This window comes from Leptodactylus fuscus, chromosome 5, assembly GCF_031893055.1.
Source record: "Leptodactylus fuscus isolate aLepFus1 chromosome 5, aLepFus1.hap2, whole genome shotgun sequence".
Taxonomy (NCBI): Eukaryota; Metazoa; Chordata; class Amphibia; order Anura; family Leptodactylidae; genus Leptodactylus; species Leptodactylus fuscus.
This window is the reverse complement of record NC_134269.1, coordinates 190,084,375-190,108,563: the sequence shown is the minus strand read 5'-3', so window position 1 is coordinate 190,108,563 and position 24,189 is coordinate 190,084,375. Positions and strand designations below refer to the sequence as shown.

Genomic DNA, 24,189 nt, shown 5'->3' with positions numbered 1-24,189 from the left:
GGTAAAGTTGTAGGGTTGAAGGGCTGGCATCTGGCAGAAAATCCGGTGGATCCATGTTGGCGTCTCTTTGAGCTTGGCTTCGGGTCACTGCTCCCACAAAGTGGCACTGTAGATTTCCAACATCGTTGCCTAACAGAACATCGGCCGGCAGCCCGCTCATCACACCAATTGTGCATCGTTTTGGTCCATAACCATAGTCGAGTTCCACGGTAGCTTTAGGAATACGTTTCCGAGTACCTCCTGCCAACTCGATAGAAAGGCCAGGGCCCTCCTCTAGGGCCTCGGGTCGAACGACTCGGGGGTCCGCTACCGTTAGGAAAGCTCCCGAGTCCCGGAATCCAACAACTGTTCGGCCATCCAGTAGGACCTCCTGCAAGTGCTTCCGCTGAAGGTTTGCGGGATGTGTGGCGGAAGGCTGAATCCCCTAGACCCCTGGAGGTGGAACAGATGGGTCATTCATGGAGTCATCTGGAAATGGGGCCACACTTTCTGTCCTAGGGGTGGTTCCCAGGTAGTGAATAGGCCGGGATGCCACGGTGGCCCGTGCCCCCATGTTAACAGGGCAACTAGCTTGCAAATGTCCAGGCCGCCCGCACCCAAAACATCTGCGCTCTAGCATTCTTCCAGTAGGTCGTTGTCTAGGGACAGGGTTGTTCATAGCTGGAGGCCGATGGGCTGGGGCAGGGGTAGAGGGGGAATTGTAATCCTGAGGCCGGGCACGAAAGGTGGGTGGCTGGATGAAGGGTGTCTGGCGGACTGTGGTAGTTTTCCGCTCCTCTGCAAACAACCTCTTCCACTGCGGCTTGATGGTCAGGCCCTCATCTGCAAGGGAAGCAGCTTGCTCCACTGTGGCTGGGTTCCGTTCCAGCACCCACTCACGGATCTCAGCGGGGCACTGGGAAAAGAACTGTTCCTTAAGTATGACTTGGAGGATCTTATCGACTGTGACAGCCTCCTCTCCTTCTAGCCAGCGCTTGCATGCTTGCTTCAACTTGTGGGCGAACATGTGGAAGGAGCTTCCCCCATTGTAAGACAAAGAGCGGAACTGAACTCGGTAGGTCTCTGGAGTGACTGCATAATACTTCTGCACCGCTCTTTTAATGGCCTCATAGTCCCGCTGATCACTAGGGTCCATGGCTCTGAGAGCTTCCGCAGCCCCATCTCGTAGGTGCCCCACCAGATACCGGACCCAATCCTTTTCTGGGACTTCCATCAGGTGGCACTGGTGTTCGAAGTCCTGAAAATATCCATCAACATCCCCAGCCGCTTCATCAAAGGTCTTGAAGTGTTTATGGGAGACATATGGTGGTTCTCTCACTGTTGGGCTGGGGGTCGACGTTTGATTATAATTCCTCGTAGTTATCTCAGCCATTCGCATTTCATGCGCCATTCTTTCCTTTTCATGCGCCATTCTCTGTTCCTCCTTCTCCGTTTCCTGAGCCCTCTGTAATGCTCTACTCCTTTGCTCTGCAGTTGCTCCTAGCCCCAGCACTGCCAACTCCTCCTCATACAAAACAACCCATCTGCTCTTTTGGGTCTGTACCTGCCACTCCCGTATCTCTACTGTCTCCTGGGGGCAGCCCTCCTCATGGTCGCTTTGCAGGGTCATCTCCTCCAGTGCCTCGATCAGTTGCTCTTTCGTTCTTCCCTGATAACTCAGGTTTAGTTCCCGGGCCCTTACTTGTAGACTTGCCATAGTCCAGTTCCTGTATTCTGAGGTTGTGGCTCCATTAATCGCTGGGCTGCTGTAGTCCATCTCGCTGTCCGCTGTTGATCCCACCGCTGCCAACCAGTTGTCACGGAGCAAAGGTATACGTCTTCCTCCGGATGGTCTTTTGAATCAACAGGGACGCAAGAGGTCGGGAGACAACAGCAATTTATTGTAATCCACAAAGTTAGTAGCCGGCGGCGGTCACATCAACCGTAATAACAATAAGTCCACAGAAGTCACAATCCAATGATAGCTTTGGCTCCTTGGTCCTGTAACTAAATCCTGGCTCTCTACAGAGCTGTGCACAGGCCGGCTAACACATACTAACTGCTAGCTACATCTATATACTAAGACTGTTACACCTATATCTGTGGGTGGGAAGGGCTGAGTCACAGATCCTTCCCCCCCTCACCTATACCAAGGAGAGCAGACTCCCTGTCTCCTGTGGACAATGCACCATCCAACATCTTCTTGGAGACACTGATCAGATTATCTCCACCCATTGTCCTCACTGGTCCTCACTAGTTAGAGGTATTTGCATACAATGTGCTAACACACTAGACCCTAATCAGCCAACTACACATTGATGTATATAACAGGTTAGAGAATACATTCCACATGAAATATATATTACACATTGCCTATAGTATAGACTCTAACCATCCCGTGACACATTACATTACTTATCCTGTACTGACCCTGAGTTACACCCCATATTACACTCCAGAGCTGCGCTCACTATTCTGCTGGTGCAGTCACTGTGTACATACATTACATTACTTATCCTGTACTGACCCTGAGTTACACCCCATATTACACTCCAGAGCTGCACTCACTATTCTGCTGGTGCAGTCACTGTGTACATACATTACATTACATTACTTATCCTGTACTGATCCAGAGTTACATCCTGTATTATACTCCAGAGCTGCGCTCACTATTCTGCTGGTGCAGTCACTGTGTACATACATTACATTACTTATCCTGTACTGACCCTGAGTTACATCCTGTATTATACTCCAGAGCTGCACTCACTATTCTGCTGGTACAGTCACTGTGTACATACATTACTTATCCTGTACTGATCCAGAGTTACATCCTGTATTATACTCCAGAGCTGCGCTCACTATTCTGCTGGTACAGTCACTGTGCACATACATTACTATGTAGTATCATATAAGCTATCCCCCATATTTATTACAGACTGGTTCTCTCCTCTGCTTCTCAACTGCAAAACTTGGAAAGCTGGGCTAGAATAGACTGACACTGTCATTTACAGTAAACAAACCTCTCCATTAAACATTCTCCTCCCCCACTCGATTACTGTCATTATATATATATTGATTTGCTTTGACTTCTCTAGATCCCCCCTGCAGAGTGCTATACCCTGACAATGTCCTACAGGGTTTCATACACAATACCGCAGGGGAGACAATTAAAGTAGGCCACTTGGCTTTCTGGGTTATTGAAGGGTTGAATGGGCACAAAGACTCTTTCGAAGAGGAAACCGGGTCACAGTCCAGCTTGGGGAAGATGGCAGCAAACAGTGTAACGCACCTGGCAGTATTTCAGGGTCTTAGAGACGGATTCAGATACAAACAGGATCTTCCCTCTATCGCAGCCAACCACAAACAGGAACCCATCAGCTGCCTATAAGACAAAGAGGGCGCAGATCACACACCATAACGTTGAACAACTTTGTTTTTGTTGTTTTTAATGAGATTCTCTCCAAGCACATAAAAAGCTAAATTCTAAATTCTGATGTCAAATGAGGGCAGTGCATTATGGGGGATCACATAATGGTTATATTTTGACAGTTCTGCTTCCAAGTCAGATGTCTGACAGCAGGGAGGAGATAAACAGAAGTCTGTTTCCAAGGGTAACAAGCAGAAATTTTACTCTAGCTTTAGATGTGACTGGAGAACAAATCTATATGTACAGTTTCTGCAAACCTGAAGCAAATTTTAGGAATTTAGAGGAGGATGGAGTAGAGATTGTAAAAGTTATCCCAAGGTATGAACTGAAGGGAGGAGTCAACAACCAGGCCTGTCAACGCTCCATGACAGTGGAGCTTCAACTCCTAGGCCTAGGGGGCCCATGACAGTGGAGCTTCAACTCCTAGAGGGCCCATGACAGTGGAGCTTCAACTCCTAGGCCTAGGGGGCCCATGACAGTGGAGCTTCAACTCCTAGGGGGCCCATGACAGTGGAGCTTCAACTCCTAGGGGCCCATGACAGTGGAGCTTCAACTCCTAGGGGCCCATGACAGTGGAGCTTCAACTCCTAGGGGCCCATGACAGTGGAGCTTCAACTCCTAGGGGGCCCATGACAGTGGCGCTTCAACTCCTAGGGGGCCCATGACAGTGGAGCTTCAACTCCTAGGGGGCCCATGACAGTGGAGCTTCAACTCCTAGGGGGCCCATGACAGTGGAGCTTCAACTCCTAGGGGGCCCATGACAGTGGAGCTTCAACTCCTAGGGGGCCCATGACAGTGGCGCTTCAACTCCTAGGGGGCCCATGACAGTGGCGCTTCAACTCCTAGGGGGCCCATGACAGTGGAGCTTCAACTCCTAGGGGGCCCATGACAGTGGAGCTTCAACTCCTAGGGGGCCCATGACAGTGGAGCTTCAACTCCTAGGGGGCCCATGACAGTGGCGCTTCAACTCCTAGAGGGCCCATGACAGTGGCGCTTCAACTCCTAGAGGGCCCATGACAGTGGCGCTTCAACTCCTAGAGGGCCCATGACAGTGGCGCTTCAACTCCTAGAGGGCCCATGACAGTGGCGCTTCAACTCCTAGAGGGCCCATGACAGTGGCGCTTCAACTCCTAGAGGGCCCATGACAGTGGCGCTTCAACTCCTAGAGGGCCCATGACAGTGGCGCTTCAACTCCTAGAGGGCCCATGACAGTGGAGCTTCAACTGCTAAGGGGCCCATGACAGTGGAGCGTCAACTCCTAGGGGGCCCATGACAGTGGAGCTTCAACTCCTAGAGAGCCCATGACAGTGGCGCTTCAACTCCTAGAGGGCCCATGACAGTGGAGCTTCAACTCCTAGGGGGCCCATGACAGTGGTGCTTCAACTCCTAGGGGGCCCATGACAGTGAAGCTTCAACTCATAGGGGGTTCATGACAGTGGCGCTTCAACTCCTAGGGGGCCCATAACAGTGGAGCTTCCCTGGATAGTTGATCATCCAACACCTAGAAGGCACTACATGTAATGGACCTCCCAGCCCCCTGTAGACATCACATGGCAGAGGCCCATATAACCCCTGAATGTACCCCATAGCAAAGGTCTGTCAAAACCCAGAACACACCCATAGCAGAGGCCCCATAGGGCCTGTGGCTGAAGTTCTAGAGGACACCATATAGCATAAGGACATCCGCCACCCTTGAGCCCACCATGGTAGAGGCATATCCACCAACTCCAGGGCCTATAGCAGAAGAAGCATGCCTGCCAACATCAAGCCATAGAAGAGACCCCATAGTGACCATGTGAGGTGTCACCATAACAGAAGCACATCCACCACCTCTGGGGCCACATGCCAGAAGCATGTCCACCACTCCCATACCCCCATGGCAGTGGTCCGTCTACCACCCATCCACGAGGACCCCATTCAACAAATCAAGTGGGGTGACAAACCTTCAGAATTAACCGTTTCAGCTCATCCTGCCGTAAGAACGATGGCTTGTAGCTCTCCTCTGCAAATGAGTTGCTGGATCCTGAAATGATAGCAGACAACACACATGACAAACATCGCACTTCAGCACGGCTAGGTTTTCAACATATCAATCCTATGACTACGGGGGCGCTGTTGCAACGCAAAAGTTTTTGCTTAACGTGATTCTAAAAAATAAAAATAGCAGAAGTAACGTGAATAATGCCTGAGGAAAAAAAAAGTATTTAAAGTATTTACTCCCCCTGGACTACATGTTCCCTTAAAGCCTTGAAAAGAGGGTTGAATAATTTTGCAATGCTAAATGGAGGAAAACTAGTGGTCATATGAGTGAATATGACCCATCCCCACTGAGGCTGAGGCTCTGGTTACTCTCAATTAGGGCAACACTTAATACTAACCTAAAAAATTAGGTGTTTTGTGTTCAACCTTCTACCAAGAAGGGGCCAAGTGAAGTGTCCCACAGGGCATCAGCTAAAAGGATTCTGCCTACCATATAGCGGCCACTGCACGACTGACATACCTTTCAGTGACTTCAGGTGTTGGACGGCCATCTTCAGTACTGTCAGTTTGTCCAGCTTGCGTGGTAAAGGCTCACACTGGGGAATCATGGCGGAAAGTTCTTCAATCAAGGTGTTCATTTTATCCCGCCGTCTCTTCTCTGTCTCACTGTGAGCCTGTCTGCAAAGGGCAAAAATACTGAATATAACAGTCTGGTGAGCGAAATACAATGAATGTAAGGGAGAGCGAGCGATGGAAAGCGAGCGATGGAGAGCGAGCGATGGAGAGCGAGCGAGCGATGGACGAGCGAGCAATGGACGAGCGAGCAATGGACGAGCGAAAGAGGACGAGCGAAAGAGGACGAGCGAAACAGTGAGCGAGAAAAGAGGGGAAAAAAGAAAAGAAGGAAGAGACGGAGAGTAAAAAGGAAATGTTAAAAATATGGACAGAAGGTGTGAAGGAGAAATTAAGTGAAAAAGGAAAGTAGAATAAATAGAGAAAAATATTACATGAAGGAAGGAAGAAAGGAAAAAAAGAAAAGAGGAAGGGAAGGGGCAGGAGCACTAAGGATCTCTACACTGCAGATGTTTCTCTTACTTGCTTTGGACATCACTGCCATCAGTGCCTTCAGAAACTCTATAGGAGAAAAAAAAAATGACATGGTGCAGAAGATACAAGCAAGGGTTAATCACTGGACGAGACTCCGCCCCCTCAGTCTCCTCTCCTTGATAACCTACACACAGTAAAGAGTGGTGTAAGACAAGACTGCAGAGTCAGACTACACAGTTTGTTTGTAGTCTGTTACCATGGAAATACATACAAAACAGAAGTTTTTTTTAATCAAAACAATTTTCAAACACTTTCCTTTTTTCTTTATTTTGGGTACATTGGAGCAGACACCTACACATCCTCCTAGCTATTATTTCACCAGTTATAGCAACCAAAAGGTGAACATGACCAATGGAAGTACTTAAACTGATTAGGTCTATTATTACGGCCCATTACACATCCCTACACAAAGTCCCTATGACTCGTATCTTCCTGTTACAGACACCCATGTTTTAGAAAAACACAAGAATTCCTGTTCCTCGCAAACATGGGTGACATCTGGATTGAATCGGCAGAGAATATTTCCTAGTTTGGGTGAATTGTTTTGCTGAAATGACTTGGCTCTGGCAGTGAATATTTTATATCCTGTTGTATTCCTCGGAATGTGCCCTTAAATAATCCTGTGTCTACAGGGAAAACAAAGGCTGCAAAAGCGGCATCTGATATACAGAGGAGACACGACAACTGCTGCTCTGAGCATGAAACGCGCTCACACTGGTTGTCACACGACATGTGGTGGGTGATGCCTTCTGTCTTTTTGTTATTGGGTGGTTCTTGCTCCCACATTCGAAAATTATTATATGAAAAACAGGTAGGAAGACCTGATCTGAACAGTGGTGGTGTTTTTCTACTGTCTACTGTAGAAAAAAAAAAAAAAAAAAAAAAAAAAAAAAGGGGAGAGGCTCCTGCTGCGGCCAGTTGTGTTACAGCAAGACAAAGCATAGAGGGAGCATGACTAAGATGCCAAGGCAAATACGGCAATTTTATATAGAAGGCATCAAGACAGCCTGTTATGCACCCCAGATCATTCCCTTAAAATAACTGTCGCCACCACTAGCAGGCGCCGTATACATATTACATGACTCTATATTGCTTCTACTGGTTTCAATGGCAGCTAAAAAAAATCTACATGCAGTGAGCTCCTACTGGTAACTGGATGGGGTTTAGTCAATGCAGCGAGGCAGGGTATTTGGGGGGCTCCTGCTGTAGACAGTTATACGGTCAAACTGAGAACTGTGAGAAGGAAGTTCCTTTAATTCCCATTGTGTATTGAGGAAGAATCGAGGCCCAGGATGGAGAGGAACTTACTGTTTATCCGATTCACTTAATTTCCTTTTCCGAGGATATTCCACCATTAGGGAAGAGAAAGAACTGGAGGAGATATTCGTAGAGCCGGGTTTAGGACCCAGAATGCTGGAGACGGCCAGGCACTGATTTGGTTCCATTATCAGGGTGTCTATGGAAGAAGATGACAGTGTCATGAGACCACAACCCATGAAAATCAAAAAATATGAAGGTAAAATATAAGATTTAGCTCAGTATTTAGTTTATATCCTCACACATTGGTGGTCTTCAACAATAGCCAAGGCATTACCAACAATGTGCGATGCATCCGGTATCAATCCCAGGAAGACAACCCTATACCAATAGAAGTGCTGCAGCGATGAGCTGATCTCTAGGGATCAGTACTTACCAACAGATGAAGTCACTTCTGGGGAAAAAGTAATACTAAAGGGGCCTGGACCTCAAGAGGCAGGCCCTGGTCCTCAAGACAAGCAGAGCATCTCAGAACAAAGTCAACCTTCTTTAGTAAACCATAACCTGATAGTCTAGAATTTTTACCCGGCCGTATCACTAGGGAGGTTTACCATTCTGGAGTACAGGAAAGCTGTGGAGATGTAAGGACAGGAGCATTACCAGTATCCATTCTAATTCTATCATTTCTCAAGATCCCCAATGTTTACACTGCTGAGCAACTGTGACACTTGAGAGACCTGTAAGAGCCCTTATGCCAGCCAACATGGTTGGAAACCCAGCTGTCCAAGAACCAGATATTTTTAACATCCACTAATGTGAGTCTCACGCGGCAGTAATCCTAATTCGGCCTCCTCCTCCTCCTCGCCATGTCCAGGTGAAGCGGTGCTCACACGGAGCTCTTCATGATCTGACACTGTCATTACAGGAGATTAAACCATTCTTAGAAATGCCGTCTGACCTGACCCCGCAGGCTACACTGCACAACATAATACACTAAAGCTTGGAGATAATAGGCCTCCGATCAGCTCGGCCCGCACTGCCGATTACATAAAGCTTAGGTCTAATAATGCGCTGCCATACCAGTAACAACAGGATCATTTACCATACACTCCAAGGAACAGGACTAAAAGGGACCAAGTCGGGAGCTAGTCCTAAATATTACTAGGATAGTGAACTTTACATCGAGCACCTTGTTACCTCCTGAGCAAGATAAAACCGTAAAGGAATAATGGAGGAAGAACAGTGCACATGATGATCATGGCCCATGTGGTCTACTGGGCATCTGCAAAGCTCCAGACTCAAATATAGTATTATTTCATTACTACATGACAGTATTGTATAGTAGACATTGTTTGGATGGCAATATTTTGTATGAGCTATATGGCAGTTTTACTTTAACACTACAAGACAGCATGTGGCAGGTATATGGCGGTATTATTGGGACAGGAGATATACAGCAGTATCATTTAAGCACTAAAGGACAATATTGTATGTGAAATATATGGCAGAAATATTTGATCACTATATGGGGGCATTCACACGGAGTAACGCCGGGCGTGTATCACAGCCGTACACACCGGCGTTACGGCAGACTGCCGAACACTTCCCATTCACTTCAATGGGAGCGCTCGTAACAGCGGCGTTTACGAGCGCTCCCATTGAAGTGAATGGGAAGTGTTTGGCAGTCTGCCGTAACGCCGGCGTGTACGGCTGTGATACACGCCCGGCATTACTCCGTGTGAATGCCCTCTATGACAGTATTGTGTAGGAGAAATGTGATGGTACTATTTGTACACTAAGTGACAGTATTGTTTAGGAAATTCTGTATATGGCACCATATGTCACCATTGTTGGAGCACTGTATTTTGGTATAAACATCTAATAAGTGAGCTCCCCAGGTCCCATTTTCTAGACGGTAGCATTCATTTCTTTCAGTGAGCAACAATAGGATATGGCTTAAAGAAGTTGTTCAGAATATACATCTTGCAGCAGCAGAAAGTTTCCCCTCAGGTGCAAAACAGACCACACAAGTCACACTGAGCAAATGGAACCCCGTTCTCCAAGAGTCAAACCCCCCTCCCCATTCTCTAAGGCCTACACCATCTACACTCCACTGCAACTTAACCAATGTCATTCACACTAGGGTGGACTTCCCCTTTAAGAAAACAGCACTGTGAATTCCGAAGCTGTATACACATAGACATGGAACCATGTGACCCAGTTGCGGGTAATAACACTATCATTTCACAATCCTTTAATCTGTGGGTAATTATACAGCAGGGAATTCTGGAAAATCCACAAGGCCAATGTAACATTGATCGAGATGACGCAGTTTCGGGTAGCCTGGGGGGCAGAAAGAGGGAGAAAAAAAGCAATAAAATCCAGGGCCAGCACGACTGACAACAAGAACGTGGTAAAAATAAAAATTCTTGAAATACAAAATCCTTTTTGTCAATTGAGATTAAGCCGCGAGCAGACCTGGCGAGACCCACTAACCCAAATACTTAAAAATACCACGACAGACGGTGGCAGCCATAGAGAGAAACTGGAGCAGGGATTAGTGGAGGACGGCGAAATCTATACAGTAGCCCCAGCTCCAGAGGGAAATCAGAAGTCAGCAGGGGTGCTGTGAGAGACTGACAGCAGAGCTCTGGAAGAATAAGAATAATACCTGCTACACAGTGCCCCAAATATTCTAACCCAAGACCCCAAGGACTACATGTCACTATTAGAGATGAGCGAACACTGTTCAATCGAATAGATATTCGATCGAATATCAGGCCGTTCAAGGTATTCGATTACAATCGAATACCATGAGGAAAACGCACTAAAAATTTGTATCCCCTACCACCTTCCCTGGCGCGTTTTTTGCACCAATAACTGAAGGGAGGTGGGACAGGAACTACGACAACGGAGGCATCGGAAAAAAAAAAATCGGAAAAAGGAACTGGCGGCCGAAATCAGGTGACCTCCAGTGTATATGAATGGTGGATTTAACATTCGGTTAATTTTAGACAGTGAACTATGTGACTGGGAGACAGGGATAGAGCTACATGCAGGGATAGCTAGGGATTACCTTTATTTAGGGGGGAATGTTACTCAAACAGTTCTTTGGGGTCTATCTGGTCGGGATCTGGTCTCTATCTGGTCGGGATCCCTGTCAGCTTGCGATATGTGCGAGCAGACTTTTTCCCATAGGAATGCATTGACCAGCGTTGATTGGCCGAATGCCATACAGAGTACAGCATTCAGCCAATCAACGCTGGTTCTGTCGGGGGAGGCGGAGTCTAAGATCGGTCCACTGCAGTCTCTATTCTGGTCCGATCTTAGACCACCTCCTCACAGACGAGCCTTCCTCCCTGCAACATTCTGCCCTGTATCAATTACAGTACAGGACGGTATGTCGCTGGTCGTGTGCTGAGGCCCCATGTTGTGGAAACGCAGCATTTTAGTTGCAGATTTTGCTGTAGTTTTTTGAGCTAAAGCCAAGAATGGCTACAAAAGGAATGGGAAATATACAGGAAGCTTCTTATTTCTCCCTTCTGCTCAGTCCACTACTTGCATTTGGTTCAGAAAAATGCAGCAAAATCTGCAATAAAAAAAAGCTGCATTTCTGCACAGTGGGCCCTCAACCTTAGAGGAGCTCCACACGACCAGCGACATACTGGGGCTACATGCAGAATCTAGGTACATATTGTGTCACCCCCTACAGGTGTTACCACACTCTGCTACCAGTCATCTACATTATCACTAATTGCAGGTTACAAATGTACTTACAATGCCTCTAATGGAAAAGTACATGTGTATGCATGCAAATAGCCAGAAACACATGTAGCTGGGAGCACAGTATAGCTGTTACGGTTTGTGCTATATAACTTTAGTATAGGGACTGTCAGCCTTACAATTATTGGTCGGCACTCCAAGGACCTCATCTTCGATTTTTTTTTTTTTTTTTTTAATTAAATCGGCACACCAAACAAAAAAGGTTGCCTACCCCAGATGTACACAGTGATGTCACAGTACAGGGATAATACACACAGTGATGTCACAGTACAGGGATAATACACACAGTGATGTCACAGTACAGGGATAATACACACAGTGATGTCACAGTACAGAGATAATACACACAGTACAGGGATAATGAACACATCACTGTGTGCATTATCTCTGTACAGTGACATCACTGCGTGTATTATCCCTGTACTGTGACATCACTGTGTATATTATCCCTGTACTGTGACATCACTCTGTATATTATCTCTCTACTGTGACATCACTGTGTGTATTATCTCTGTACTGTGACATCACTGTGTGTATTATCTCTGTACTGTGACATCACTGTGTGTATTATCTCTGTACTGTCACATCACTGCGTGCATTATCCCTGTACTGTGACATCACTGCGTGCATTATCCCTGTACTGTGACATCACTGTGTGCATTATCCCTGTACTGTGACATCACTGTGTGCATTATCCCTGTACTGTGACATCACTGTGTGTATTATCTCTGTACTGTGACATCACTGTGTGTATTATCTCTGTACTGTGACATCACTGTGTGTATTATCTCTGTACTGTGACATCACTGTGTGTATTATCTCTGTACTGTGACATCACTGTGTGTATTATCTCTGTACTGTGACATCACTGTGTGTATTATCCCTGTACTGTGACATCACTGTGTATATTATCCCTGTACTGTGACATCACTGTGTATATTATCCCTGTACTGTGACATCACTGTGTGTATTATCCGTGCGGTACTGAAAGTATCATAAGAAACAGTAAATTATACTGAAATTTAACAAATTACATTACCCCAAAAAGTCGGAGCCCCTCATTTTGTAGCCAGCAGGAACATGAAATCACAAGCAGCCATGGCCATCACCGATGATCGATACCCACACCTCCCAACCGTCCCAAATTCCGCAGGACATTCACGAATTTGGTGTCCTGTCCCGTAGTTCCAGTTGGCGGGAGGTACGTCCCGGTTTCAACTCATCGGTGTCCGGAGGACGCCGATGAGTTGAACACATAAGTGAGTAAAGCCGGAGTTGTCACAGCTCAGCTCCCGCTTTAACACTGCGCTCTGGCTTCTGCATGTGTAGGCGCGATGTGATGATGTCACATCGCGCCTACAACTATGTGAGTGACCACGGAGAGAGTGGCAGGGGGAGCGTTAGAAGGTGAGCATCAGTGGGGTTTTTGTGTTAAACATTGAGGGGAACATAATGAAGGGGGACCATGAAACCATGAGTAGATGAAGAGGCGAGAACGGCATGAAACTGGGGACAGAGATGGGGGGAACATGAAACTGGGGACAGAGATGGAGGGGGGACATGAAACTGGGGACAGAGATGGAGGGGTTATATGAAACTGGGGGAGAGATGGAGATATATAATTTACGGGTGACTGCAGGAGGATTATACTGTGTGGGAGCACAGGAAAAATGAACGAGAATGGGCGGAGTCAACATAAATGTGGGCGGAGTTAAATTTGCTAAATGTACTTACCAATCCTAGCAGTGGCCGGGATCAGTAAGTGTCGCCGCAGGCCCCATAAACATCATTATTATACCAAGTATAATGATCGGAGGTCCAGGGGAGGTAAAGGTGTAAACATGTTACTTACCTTTCCACGCTCCGGGCCCAGTCATGTGACGTCCCGGACGTCATTAATGAAGGCAGACACCACCGAAGACTGCAGGGGAGCCGGGGATAGGCAAGTAACATTGTTTTTTATGTTTGTATCCCCTATCGGTCTCCGATTATTATACACAGTATAATAACTGTTAATGGGTGTCTACAGTGGGGCATAATAGTGTGTGCAGGGGCCACTAGGGAAATAATACTTTGTGCAGAGGCCAGGAAGAGAGCGCAGGAATGTGTGTGTGTGGGAAGGGGGGGGAATTGGGTCGGTCGGGGTCTATGGCAGGCGTCAGTCGGGGGGGGGACGGGACATGTCAAAGGTTCGTCACGTGGCCCCACCATTCCTAGTTATGCCACTGGGGGTTATGGAAAGACCACTGCCAAGAAAAGCCCCCCCTCCTTTGACAGGCTATAAAACACAGATAAGGCACGTGTTCAGACAGGAGATGTGAGATCACTGCACGGTGATGAAGTATTTATGTGTAGTGTGTACAGTCGGCACTGATGAGGGTGGTAATTATCTACTAATTAATATGAGGTTAGTCGCAGGCCCGGGGTAATTATTAGCTATAATTTTAATCCTCGCGTCACTCGTTATTTAATCTAAAGCTCCCGAATTAAATTTTACGTTGGATCTGACTCATAGGGCCGAGGCGGCCATTTTGTGGCCACGTGAAAAAGATTCACGCAAGGTACGTCAAGTCAACATGGCAATCTTCCATCATATACATGGATTATGGGTGCACTTAAAAGGGGTCAGAATGGGAGCAACAGGGGATCGGTACAGTCGCCAGGTTTGGGTCCCCTAAAACAGAAGCATGACCCCCTATATTGCTAGGCTCAGGGTAATCTCAGTCCCATCCAATAACAAGTAATCTTTAGCCTACAATCACGACTTCTTTTATTTTTTTTTATTTTTTTTTAATTCCCTGTATGTCAAGTGGAGCTGTTCACATTACAGGTTTTTTGACGTTCATTTTTCACCAAAAGTCAAAACCTAGAAAATGTCCTATTTTTACCAAATCTCTCACTGAAATATAAGAGGGATCAGTGAAACCAAACGCCCCTCAGGTGCAAAACGGGTATGAAAAATGTATAGTATTTAGGCCCATTTTACGCAGCGTTCCTGTGATTCCAGGCCGCAGTTTGTCCGTGTGGAATTTTTTAATTTTTTTTTTTGTACTTTCCCAATTTTTTTTTGCCAATTGAGCTACGCTCTCAATCCGTTGTTTTATTTTAGATGGTTTCCTAAACACTTCTCTGTAAGAGGTGGGGGGGAGACCATAATTAGAAAAATAAATAAAATTATTTTTTGGTTTTTACGCAAATGTAAAATGAAAGAACAGATAAAGTTATTCAAATTTAGAAATAGAAATCTTACAATTATAAAATAAAAGAAAACCATATATTTCCAAATGAGTTTTTTTATTTTTAGATAAAACACATCAAGAAAAGTATTAAATGAATTTCCCTATGGGGGGGGGGGGGGGACATCGCTCCATAAATAATATAAAAATTTGCCATATGGTAAGTTACAGAGCAATGCAGGAAAACAATCAGTTGCTCTGGAGATCGAACAATGTCACATGCTTGTGTTTGCAAAGTCCTATCAGTACAGTGGAAAAAAAAATTAAAATGACCACGCCGAATAAACTAAAACTGAATTTAAAAAAATTCTCTCTGACCTCTGGTTATGACGGGATCTCGGGCACAGCTTTTCTTCCATTTTTTTTTTTTAAATAGAATTTATTATTTTAATAATATATTTTTGTAACCAAAAAGTTATCGCTAGATTTAGAATTTTAGCACGGAGAAAAAAATAAAAGAAAATCTATAACCTACAAAGATTTCCACTGCACCACAATAAGGCTTACATCATTGACGTGTGTTCCGTTCTGTCTTAGGCTCTGTTCCCACTGAGTAATGCGCCACTCATTTAGACACGTAAATACATGTCAGAGCGAGGAGCTTCAAAACAGATCCCATTAACTTCAATGGGTGCCGGCAGTATTGTGACCGGGCCTCTGCACCTGCACTTTTTGGTTCCGGTTTCTGCTGACCCTGCGCCATGACATAAATAATAATATACAATTCATTATAAACACGATCAGGGTCATTGCTGCTCTGTAGAAGGGCCGGGGGTCCACATGACAAGCTTTTGTTCCAGTAAGGCTGGGTTGCCATGGTAGATTTTGGGGAGGAATTTTTCTGCCTCAGATTCTGGCTTTCTGCTGCAATTTTGCTCACTGATTAACCTCTTACACTAAGGGCTAGTTCACATGGAGTTCCGCATGTACACATTCCGTCATGGCGGCTGCGATGGGATGCCTATGCAGTGCACTGAACTAGCCCCTAAGGGGCCAAATCAGTGTAAGGACCAGTCACGTGAACAACAATTTGTGGCAGATCCAAACTCTGCTGTGTGAATTTAACCTACCTCCGGGAGACTATTTAGGGCAGCATTGGCGCCATCTAGTGTGAGGGCTGTAATGCAATAATTTTTGACACCCCCGCGGTGGAGAATAAAACGGCACTTTTTTTGGCACCTAGCAATTTAACACCATAAAAGCTCCATTTTCCAACCTCCTTTGAACTTTTGAGAAAAGTGTCCGTCGCGGTTTTGGAAGTCGCGTCATGTCAATTATACCTACGGAAATGCTGGTGGTTTCCCTATAGGTATAATGGAAGCAGAAAGTGAGGAGAGGAAAACTCTGAACTTGCCATGAAAAGCGTTATGGGAAGAATCGTGATGGGCATTAGCCTAGAGTTCAGCTTTCACAACAACAACTCCCATCATACCCCACAGCCTTAAAGGGATCATCCATTTAACATTCTGTGCCAACTAATTTCTATGTTTTTATAGTAATCACAGCTCCATTTTTATGGAATAAAATACTTCTTGCCTCCTTTCACCACTAGAAGGAGCTCAGGAGCTTAATGCATACTGTGTTATTATGGAGATCAATGTAGAATCAGTCCACAATGAGCGCCCTCTAATGGTGGCTGCAGGTAAAAAAAAAAAAAAAAAAAAAAGAAAAATAAGAATTTGATGTCTATATAGAGGATTTGGAGCCATATATCAGAAAGAGATGTATTGGATCAATTTATGGAAAAAAAAAACTTTGCACATTTGCTGTAACACTGGGACATGACAATAAACCGCAATCATTTGTCTCCAATAAAGGCCTCATTCGTATAGGCGGGCGGCTGGCGCACACACTCAGCGGGTGATCGATCCCCACACAATGCCTCCTTGTGAGCACCACACCCTGACCTACTTCTCCAGAGACGTGAGGAAGTATTAAGACGGCCTGTGAAGACGACACTACATGTTTTGTCTTCAGGACATGCCCGCGCTTCCTTGTCGTTGCTGGCAGCGTTACAGAGCAGTCATGTCCCTGCATAATGTTACCTGCAGAAACAAGGAAGGATGACTGCAGGGGCTGCAGAGGACAAGAGACAAACATATCCGATAGAAATCAGCAGGATTTGTTTTTGTTTTTTTTTCTTTAATGGATATTTTTATTTTCATAAACAGCGCCACACTTGTCCACAGGTTATAAGTGGCATTGCAGCCCTAGCTTCTGGTTCATACATAGAATGCCAGAATCACAGTGAAGACTGACACAATGAAAGATGTGTGGACAGCTAGATGACAACCTGTATGAACATTGCACAGGTTGTTATTAGTTGGCATCAACTGTTACCAGTGTAGGGAAAAAATCCAGAATTCTGTCCCTTTTATTCTATTTTAGGAAGTTCATCACTATTAAGTCAACATGGAGAAAGCCCACTGCCCTTAGTGTTACTGCCCCTTTAAGGACTTGTCTGATTATTTAATCGCTCCCACCAGAGACAAAAACGTTGCTGTGAGTGGGTACACAGTACCCCCACAAACACCCCCAGGGGGCGCTGTGAAGAATGCATAGTACAGACATCACATTGACTACGACATGATACAACTGGTTAGTCACAGACCATCCTGACTGATCGCATCAATCCTGCAAAACCGGCACCTCATCCACTTCCCGCTTCAACCACAGAGAATCCGCCCTGTGCGTTCTGGAGCAGTAGAGCTGAGACAGTCACACGTCTCTCCTGAAATACTGTGTGCTGCAAGAGGACTTTACATCCTACATAATGCAACTCTCATAAGGACATTACACTTTTCTCCTGAAATACTCTGTGCTTCTACAATACAACCCATCATCCTATTAGCCCTATAAAACCCTATACTCTGTGCTGCTGGAAACCTTGCTTCTTGCAGTATGGCATCTAATGAGATTACCACTCTCCTCCCCTGAAACCCTCTGTGCCACTGGGAGACCTTGCTCCTACTATAAAACTCTCGATCTTGAGGGGGAGGTTCATAGACTATTACGCTTCTCTCCTGAAATACTCGGTGCTGCTGGAAGCCTTGCTCTATAGGACATAACCTCTCACTTGATCACCGCTCAGCTGCCCTAAAATACTTTGTGCTGCTGGCAGACTCAAATGCTCTTTCTCCTATAAAGCACTGAACCTATGACCTCCCATAAAATCAATACACACTCCTGCCCTGAAACACTCTGTGCTGCTGGAAACCCTTCTCCATCCACTATTTGGACACTCAGTCTGAGAGCTTCAAGATCAGCATACTCCTCTCCTAAAATCCTCTGCACTGCTGTGGACCATTCTCCTTACACTATATAATACTCAGCAAACAACCTCTCCAAACATCAGCATTCTCCCCTGCTGTAATCCTCTGCGCTGCTGGAGACCCTGCTGCTTCCACCATGTAACCTCCCCCAATATCAGAACACTCCTCTCCTGTAACACTCTGTGTCGCAGGGACACTTTGTACAACTCTCAGTCCATTTCTGATAAAATACTCTGTGCTGCTGGTATACATTCACGGTCTACAATTCAGCGTCTTATAAACAGCTTGCTTCTTCATTTTATAAGGCTCCCATATCTCTGTTGAGTCTGAAGCGCCTATTACCTGGATGAATATAATTTGAGCACTACAGTATAGACTGACACATGGCAGTAGGAAACGTATATAAGGTTACATATCATGCAGTAAGGTTTGGGGGCCAGCGATTACATGTAGGGGGCCATAAGGACAGCATATCGTCGTACCCATCCACTGGGCGCGTCTACTTATACACCTGGCAAACACCATTTCATCACAGTGCAACACTTACACAAGAGCTCGAAACGCAGCCAGATTTGGAAATTTTTGAGGAAGTGACAAAGACCAGATTAAGGGGAAGGGTTTAATACACGGCATAGAAAAGTCCTGTAAGCCCCGGCCAGGAGAGGCCGACATCAGGGAACAATAGCCTATCAGCAAATGTTCTCACCCTGTGTATTGTGGGGGGAAAAGAATTACTGCTAAATGTGAACAGGTTATGTGCCGTCACCTGATCTTATCAATCCCCGGAATAGCCTGGATCCTCATGGCCAGGCGCACAGGTGTGAAGGAGCCGTGCCCATGTGCCAGGGAAGGCGATGGCAGATGCTTCTACTAGATTCTCTCATCAGTTTCAGGATCTCCGTCTGCTGTCAATGACTGGAAGATGCTGATAATCCTGTTCACACTTGTCACAGCTGAGGGTCTGGTACACTCGTCTCATCTGCCATCCTGATAGTTTGTTACGCTGTATCGGTGTGGGTAGAAAGATCAGGACGCCCATGTTCTGTGCTGTTCATGTTGGCACCTCACACAGGATTGAGACTAGTGACAGACCCTCAGCTGTGACAAGAATGAGGTCTGTGCAGGGTTGCTGACAGCAAGCAGAGATATCACCCTAAAACATTATACTCTATGGGGTCCGTGTGCCCTCAGTGCTCACCGTTTGTCAATGCATTCGGCATTCAGTTCTGGGGGTCCGCAAGTGAACTTCCTAAATGGAACGTAGATGTGAACCAGGCCTAAAAAAGCTGACCTGCACTGATACATTGTAACAAACTATCAGAACCAGCAGAGATTTGTGGCTTTAGCTCACAGAAGACAGTCTATACCGGATAGAGGTGTAACAAACCCGCAGCTGTGAAACATAATTGGCATGGATCAGGAAGGTTCGCATTCACCAACAGCAAGCAAGAATCTTAGAAACAGGAATACAAAGTCTTTAAGAAATCTGGAGAACTTTATTTATCCAACCTTCTGATTGCTGTCAGGAAGACATTCCAGAGCAGCTGAATTTTTTTCTCTAGCCCACACCATACCCGAGGAATCAATGCTGTTAGTTTTGGTGCCGGATATGCATCTAGACTCTCTAATGTCCAGTGGGTGGTGTCAGGCAGGAAGGGGGCGCGGCTCAGAGCTCCAATCAGAGGCGGATAGAGTCACTCACACATTTTCCTGCTCCTGTCAGACACCACCCACTGGACATTAGAGAGTCTAGTTACATATCAGGCACCAAAACTAACAGCAGTGATTGCCAGGGAATGGTGGGGGCTAGAGAGAAAAATTCCCACTGTGTCAGAATCAGTGGCTATTTAAAGGGATCCTATCTCTCAGACACAATTTTTTCTAGGTACCACGCCGGAATAGCCTTAAAGAGGACCTTTCACCACTTTTGGGCACATGCAGTGTTATATACTGCCAGAAAGCCGACAGTGCGCTGAGTTCAGCGCACTGTCGGCTTTCCCGATCTGTGCCCGGTGTAAAGAGCTTACGGTGCCGGTACCGTAGTGCTCTATGGTCAGAAGGGCGTTTCTGACCATTAGCCAGAGACATCCTTCTGCCTCGCGGCGCCAATCGCGCTGTACTGTGGAGCGGGGAGGAACGCCCCCCTCCCTCTGCTCGCAGTACTCGTCCATAGACAAGCATTACCAGGAGCGGGAGGGGGGAGTTCCTCCCCGCTCCACAGTACAGCGCGATTGGCGCCGCGAGGCAGAAGGATGTCTCTGGCTAATGGTCAGAAACGCCCTTCTGACCATAGAGCACTACGGTACCGGCACCGTAAGCTCTTTACACCGGGCACAGATCGGGAAAGCCGACAGTGCGCTGAACTCAGCGCACTGTCGGCTTTCTGGCAGTATACAACACTGCATGTGCCCAAAAGTGGTGAAAGGTCCTCTTTAAGAAAGGCTTTTCGTCTCCTACCTTTCATCGTCTTCTCCATGCCGCCGTTCGCCTACAATCCCGGTTTCTCTCGGTATGTAAATTAGATGTCTCGCAGCACTGGGGGCATCCCCTGTACTGCAAGAGAACTCTCTCCAGCGCCACATCCATCTTCGTCAGCAGCGTCCTCTTCAGCCTCTTCTTCCGACGGTGGTTTGTAACTTCTAGGCCTCAGGCAGAACAGACTGCGCATGCCCACAGGCCACGAGAAAATGGCTGCTTGCACAGTATTGTGGCCTGTGGGCATGCGCAGTCTGCTCTGCCCGAGGCCTAGAAGTTACAAACCACCGCCGGAAGAAGAGGCCGCTGCTGACGAAGATGGAGGCGGTGCTGGAAAGAGTTCTCTCGCAGCATTGGGGATGCCCCCAGTGCTGTTTGAGCAATGTGGCCCGCCCCCAGTGCTGTGAGAGAGCTAATTTGCATACCGAGAGAAACCGGGATTGTAGGCGAACGGCGGCGCAGAGAAGATGACGAAACGTAGGAGACTAATAGCCATTCTTAAGGCTATTCCGATGTGGTACCTAGAAAAAATTGTGTCTGAGTGATAGGATCCCTTTAAGGATAGAAAGCACTGGTGGATGTGGTGAAAGGTCTTTTTAAAAGAGACCGTCTAGCCTGGATACAATAGTAACAAACCCTCAGCTGCAAAAAGTACCAGCTCAGTGTTGCCTGTCCTCTGTCTGTGACATACTGTACATTCAAGGTATAAGGAGCTGAGTACCGCCCCCGATGGGCCAGTTACTGTAATGCCAACTGTATGTTATTTTTACCCAGCGTCTACTGCACACGTGAGGAGCATCTCCAGGATTTACACACCAACCGGTCCAGCCAGTAATACTGTGTAATATGATGGCTTCATTAATTATTGCTGCAGGTCATGTGACTCACAAATATCACCTCAACCGATAGCAATTAGTCAATGACTAAGGATACATGAGAGAACCCGAACCACAGCAACAGAGTATATAGAGGAGCAGTATATATTATTCACAACTATATACCGAGAAACTAAGAGTATTTAGAGGAGCAGTATATATCATACACATTTATATAGAGTGTAACTAGGAGTATATAGAGGAGCAGTATATATCATACACATTTATATAGAGTGTAACTAGGAGTATATAGAGGAGCAGTATATATCATACACATTTATATAGAGTGTAACTAGGAGTATATAGAGGAGCAGTATATATCATACACATTTATATAGAGTGTAACTAGGAGTATATAGAGGAGCAGTATATATCATACACATTTATATAGAGTGTAACTAGGAGTATATAGAGGAGCAGTATATATCATACATATCTATATACAGAGTAACTAGGAGTATATAGAGGAGCAGTATATATCATACACATTTATATACAGTGTGACTAGGAGTATATAGAGGAGCAGTATATATCATACATATCTATATACAGAGTAACTAGGAGTATATAGAGGAGCAGTATATATCATACACATTTATATACAGTGTGACTAGGAGTATATAGAGGAGCAGTATATATCATACATATCTATATACAGAGTAACTAGGAGTATATAGAGGAGCAGTATATATCATACACATTTATATACAGTGTGACTAGGAGTATATAGAGGAGCAGTATATATCATACATATCTATATACAGAGTAACTAGGAGTATATAGAGGAGCAGTATATATCATACACATTTATATACAGTGTGACTAGGAGTATATAGAGGAGCAGTATATATCATACATATCTATATACAGAGTAACTAGGAATATATAGAGGAGCAGTATATATCATACATATCTATATACAGAGTAACTAGGAATATATAGAGGAGCAGTATATATCATACATATCTATATACAGAGTAACTAGGAGTATATAGAGGAGCAGTATAGTGTATATCATACATATCTATATACAGAGTAACTAGGAGTATATAGAGAAGCAGTATATATCATACACATTTATATACAGTGTAACTAGGAGTATATAGAGGAGCAGTATATATCATACATATCTATATACAGAGTAACAGCGTTTAGAGGCGCAGTATATACCATACACATTTATATACAGTGTAACTAAGAGTATATAGAGGAGCAGTGTATCATACATATCTATATACAGTGTAACTAGGAGTATATAGAGGAGCAGTATAGTGTATATCATACATATCTATATAGAGTGTAACTAGGAGTATATAGAGGAGCAGTATATATCATACACATTTACTGTATATACAGTGTAACTAGGAGTATATAGAGGAGCAGTATAGTGTATATCATACATATCTATATACAGAGTAACTAGGAGTATATAGAGAAGCAGTATATATCATACACATTTATATACAGTGTAACTAGGAGTATATAGAGGAGCAGTATATATCATACATATCTATATACAGAGTAACAGCGTTTAGAGGCGCAGTATATACCATACACATTTATATACAGTGTAACTAAGAGTATATAGAGGAGCAGTGTATCATACATATCTATATACAGTGTAACTAGGAGTATATAGAGGAGCAGTATATATCATACACATCTATATAAAGTGTCATTAGGGTTATATAGAGGAGCAGTATATATATCATACACATCTAAATACAGTGTCACGCAGAGTATATAGAGAAACAGTATATATCATATAAGTTTATACACTGTGTCACAAGAAATATATAGAGGATCAGTATATATCCATACAGAGGTGCTATAGAGATAGAATACAGACATGGTGCACTACAGGGACGATTATACTGGATAGTTCCATATACAGCACGATTCACATTACACTGTTATAGTACAGAGCTACAAGGCGCCATTTCTGGCTGCACCTGTAATACATTCACCTGCACAACACCATGAGATGTAGCAGAGCTGAGTGTGTTGTGTCTGTAACATGTATAACGTATAATGAGCTCAACAGCTGTTTAGATGTAGTAGCGCTGTGGAAACATCATGAAGGTGTATACATATATACACTATATATACACTACTACAGAGAGATGTATGCTTCTGTATACAGCTTTAGACTACTATATATATAAATGAATAATACTACTCAGCATGGTATACTCATGTACACTGCTGTATACTCATGTACAGTTCTGTATACTACTATAGGCTGCTGTATACTCATGTACAGTTCTGTATACTACTATAGGCTGCTATATACTCATGTACAGTTCTGTATACTACTATAGGCTGCTGTATACTCATGTACAGTTCTGTATACTACTATAGGCTGCTGTATACTCATGTACAGTTCCGTATACTACTATAGGCTGCTGTATACTACTGTACAATGCTGCATACTACTATAGATGGCTGTGTTCTCCTGTATACTACCATAGATTGCTGTATAACTATGTACTCTACTGTATATTCATCTATATACTACTACAGATGGCTGTATACTCATGTTCTGTGCTGTTTATTACTAGTATAGATTTATGTATACAGATTGCCGTATACTCCTGTATAACACTATAGCTTTCTGTACATTACTATATACGATACACTGTATACGGAGACTATACGTCCGCTGCCCCCCGGACACTTACCCGGCAGCTCCTCCCCGTCCCCCCCGTTGACGGACATGATTCTCCCCAACAGCCTGCATTGAGGAACCCGCACTCCTGGCCGGAGCCGGCTCCGACTGCTGAGCCCTCCGACAGGCC

The 24,189-nt window shown here is 45.1% G+C and overlaps 1 protein-coding gene across 1 annotated transcript in view; it reads right to left on the bottom strand.

Annotated features, from left to right (window-relative positions):
- Nucleotides 1-24,189, bottom strand: part of BMAL2 (basic helix-loop-helix ARNT like 2) — a 32,885-nt gene extending 8,696 nt beyond the window's left edge. Inside the window, exons 1-6 of the mRNA XM_075274814.1 lie at nucleotides 24,073-24,189; nucleotides 7,802-7,949; nucleotides 6,482-6,520; nucleotides 5,907-6,064; nucleotides 5,350-5,429; nucleotides 3,269-3,361 (exon numbers count right to left, since the gene is read on the bottom strand). Of these exons, the coding sequence (XP_075130915.1) occupies nucleotides 3,269-3,361; nucleotides 5,350-5,429; nucleotides 5,907-6,064; nucleotides 6,482-6,520; nucleotides 7,802-7,949; nucleotides 24,073-24,109 (555 nt within the window). The 5' untranslated portion in view covers nucleotides 24,110-24,189. The remainder of the gene's footprint in view (nucleotides 1-3,268; nucleotides 3,362-5,349; nucleotides 5,430-5,906; nucleotides 6,065-6,481; nucleotides 6,521-7,801; nucleotides 7,950-24,072) is intronic.